The sequence below is a fragment of the Choristoneura fumiferana genome, chromosome 12, assembly GCF_025370935.1.
Source record: "Choristoneura fumiferana chromosome 12, NRCan_CFum_1, whole genome shotgun sequence".
NCBI lineage: Eukaryota > Metazoa > Arthropoda > Insecta > Lepidoptera > Tortricidae > Choristoneura > Choristoneura fumiferana.
Window position 1 is genome coordinate 3109632 of NC_133483.1, and position 3784 is coordinate 3113415.

The window sequence follows — 3784 nt, forward strand, 5'->3', positions numbered from 1 at the left end:
TTGGTCTTCAAGAGCCAAACCTTTTTAACGATAAAATCTCAAATTTTCAACCGCTGGAATTACAACACAATATTGACTAACGCGGTCATTATACCTAGTGCCATCCACGAAGACGCGTGATTTTGTCAACATTAGCCATTAATGACATTGTAATAAGAACCACAGCACGCGTCATCGTGAATGACTCTACCTATACTAGGTACTTAATTTTATGAATTAAACTCAGGTTTTGTTCCGCGTACCTTGATTTTAACGAAGCTCGATAAAATCAAGCTGGGCTGGGATTAGTTAGGAGAGTTAGTAAACATGAAATTTGACGCGGATATTTTAAATATGCAACTTTAGTGAAATCTAATGTAGTTTATTGGAATTTTAGTAAAATCCTAGAACTTCAATTTAACAGCTGGATCTAAATGTTTTACGCATAAGAAACCGCGGGTAAACACTAGTTTTAAAAATTATCATCATCATGATTATCAGCCGTAGGACGTCCACTGTTCGACATAGGCCTCCCCCATGGACCTCCAGATGCTTCGGTTGGAAGCGGCCTGCATCCACCGTGTTACCTACCGTGTACCCGCGGCTTTAACCAGCCGTTTTCTCCACTTTCTGTCACACGGCATAAGACAGAGGTTAGAAAGAGATAATGAATGCGATCGCAAACGTCAGTACGTTAGATAATACGGCCTCAGTACAGTACCAGTGCAACACAGTCAGTATAACACAGGCCATTCCATCCATCTTGTTGGTGGACGTCCTACGCTGCGCTTCACGATCAGCGATCCGCGTTTTATAAAATAAAGGAGTTTCATGTCATAGGTACCTTATCGTCTTTTCCCAGTGCATACCCTTAACCTGGAACACGCTGCGTCTCTCCCACTACTGCTTCCTCTACTGGAACGCCATCATGTGGCTGAGCTGGGTCATAGCCAACCGCCGGGACCCCGGGTACATCCCGCAGAACTCCGACACGTACTACCGGGCTATCAGACAGATCCCGTATTACGACAAGTGGAAGAAACGGAACGTGATTCTGTCGCGGCTCTGCCATACGTGCCGGTGTTTGCGGCCTTTGAGGTGAGTTGCATTCAGCCATTTCGACTCCAAGCTCAGATTGTTAAATCATGGACAGAACTCTAATTGTATAGTTCTGCCATTTCTATCTGTCTGCCTGTCCATGGTCATTGGATCAACTACTTATATTTTCGACGCTACGAAATAAGTCTCTCAAAGGGCCGGCAACGCACCTATGACACCCCTCGTGTTGGCAGGTGTCTATGGACGGCGGTGATTGCTTCCCATCAGGTGACCCGCATGCACGTTTACCCCCTCTTATATGTATAATAAACTAAACCACGTGCTTTATTTTGCATCGAATGATCGACCAAGCGGATAACCGTGGTTAATATTGAACGGTAAAATACAATAGGCACTGCCATAATACAAGGAAATATTCAAGTTAGAGTTCTACCTAAAGTTCTACAATTTTTGCCAGCATGATGCGATTTATAATATTTACCCGACTACGTCAGAATTAGGAAGGTTGTTTTTCACGTACCTATGTAGGTACTCTTATGTCTTTTCATATAGATAGCATGAGATGATTACCGTCAGCGTAACGGCAAGATACGAAATTCGAATTTTGTACTTCGTAGTATACGAGTAGGGCCTTGAGGAATCAAGAAGTCTAAAAGTAAAAATATGTTTCGTACAGTCAGTAGCAGTCGTGATGGTCATCATGATCTAAACTAAACACTCTTATTACATTGGCAGTAGAGTCATATATGCGTCCACTTCTGCTGCTGTCTGTACTTACATTAACTTCTAATACTCGGGGGTCTATCATTCAGCTTTGCCGCCCCGGGCCCCAACGAGCTTAGTCCGCTACTGCCCCCCTCTTTACGACTCTTGTACTAAATGACCGACTCCCTCCCCAGAGCGAAGCACTGCCGCATCTGCAAGCGCTGCGTAGCGTACTTCGACCACCACTGCCCGTTCATCTACAACTGCGTCGGAGTCCGCAACCGCATGTGGTTCTTTCTGTTCGTGATGAGCGTCGCCATCAACTGTACTCTGTCAATCTACTTCGCCTGCTACTGCTTGCTACTGGAAGGCTTCGGGCTGCTGTATTTACTCGGGCTGCTGGAAGCTCTCACGTTCTGCGCGCTCGGCTGGATTCTTACATGTACTTCTGTAAGTATCACAGTGGCGTAGCTAGGTGGGCAAGGGCCCCGGTGGTGAAAGAATCGGGCCCTCACCCTCATCCCCTCTTTCCATGTAGGTTGAACTTATGTTATCTTTCAAAACTAAACAATAACAAACTGCAAAAGGCCGTATCAGTCATGGTACTGCCACCGTGTGAACAGCGCTTTAAGCTCTTCGGTAAATAGCAACCCCTTTTTCATTTAGGTACGGCAACACCGATACACAATTGAGCGCCAAAATTCGACAGCTAAGTAATTTAAACTTTTATTTTCAGATTCTTCATGCCTGTATGAATTTAACGACAAACGAGATGTTCAATTACAAAAGATACCCATATTTGAGAGATAAACGAGGTCGGTATCAGAATCCCTTCTCAAGGGGTCCAATAATGAATTTGTTTGAATTTTTCGTCTGTCTTCCGGATAAGTGCGACGAGCAAGATTTCTTTCACGAAGAGACCATTTAACAGCAGATTAACTATTGCTACATTTCTGCGCTCTCAAGCTTGTTTCAGGCTTGCAAACCATATGATCGGGCAATGTAACGTGAACAACGACGAAAATCATTGGTCATGTCACGATCGTGTAATAAATAGTAGCGGGCTGTTTTCCGCTAACATTTGATGACACATTGCTCTTATCATGCATGTTCATCAAACGTAATTTGATTCTAAGCGGATAAAATGCACAAAAAAATCTAAACACGTCTTTGATACAGCATTGACTTTTTGATGACATGTTATGATAGGTGTACGTTAAGTTTATATTTTGAGAACCTGCCTTCTTAGCAATAATATTTTATATTATTCATACGCCTTGTCACAACTACTACTGTTTGTCATGCAATATTATGTCATCTCTTGGATTAAATTAAATAATTATGTAAGTAATGCAACTTAACTTACATAAGCCTAAGGGGCTGTTTCATAAACTGATGGATAAATTTAATGCTGTCTCCGTCTATTCAAACAATACAAACCGAGACGGCATCACATTTATCAGTCAATTAAAATTAATCAATGGGTGGTGAAACAGCCCCTAAGACTTACAAAGTAATTCAAAGTCTGTAAAAAGAAGTGTGGCCAGATCAAATAGGTAAACATTCCCCAACCTGGGATCTGCGCTGCGAAGACTGCAAACCCATATAAAGGGGTTAAAATGCAATAATGTTTGTTGAAAGGATGTGGGTGTTTGTAGTGGAATCTGAATTCTAAACAGATTGGGAAATAATGTTTTATTATCATTTATTAAGTGCACTCACTTTTGCTACAGAATGCTATAAGTACGATTCAATATGATGTCCGAAAAAATGGTTTAAAATATGTACCTATTTTGGAAAAAAAAATTATCTGAAGTTGTCATCTCTTTTAAACTCCTTAGTTAGAAACCACGCAAAGTTTACTTTGTCCTTTATGTGAAATTGATAAATAATCGTGTACTGAAAAATGTACCTAATGTGGTTAACGTATTACCCAAGTGTGTAAGTGTGGACACTTGGTATTATATTATACTTGAATTTGTTAGAGAAAAGGTAAGTTCCGTTCAGCGTCTGCTACCAATGAGGATAGGGATTAAAACAC

At 41.5% G+C, this 3784-nt stretch overlaps 1 protein-coding gene across 1 annotated transcript in view; it reads left to right on the forward strand.

The window, feature by feature from the left end:
* LOC141433653 (proteasome adapter and scaffold protein ECM29-like) overlaps positions 1-3536 on the forward strand; it is a 24908-nt gene extending 21372 nt beyond the window's left edge. The window contains exons 11-13 of the mRNA XM_074095756.1: positions 820-1077; positions 1938-2193; positions 2480-3536. Of these exons, the coding sequence (XP_073951857.1) occupies positions 820-1077; positions 1938-2193; positions 2480-2671 (706 nt within the window). The 3' untranslated portion in view covers positions 2672-3536. The remainder of the gene's footprint in view (positions 1-819; positions 1078-1937; positions 2194-2479) is intronic.
* Positions 3537-3784: the final 248 nt, after the last annotated feature.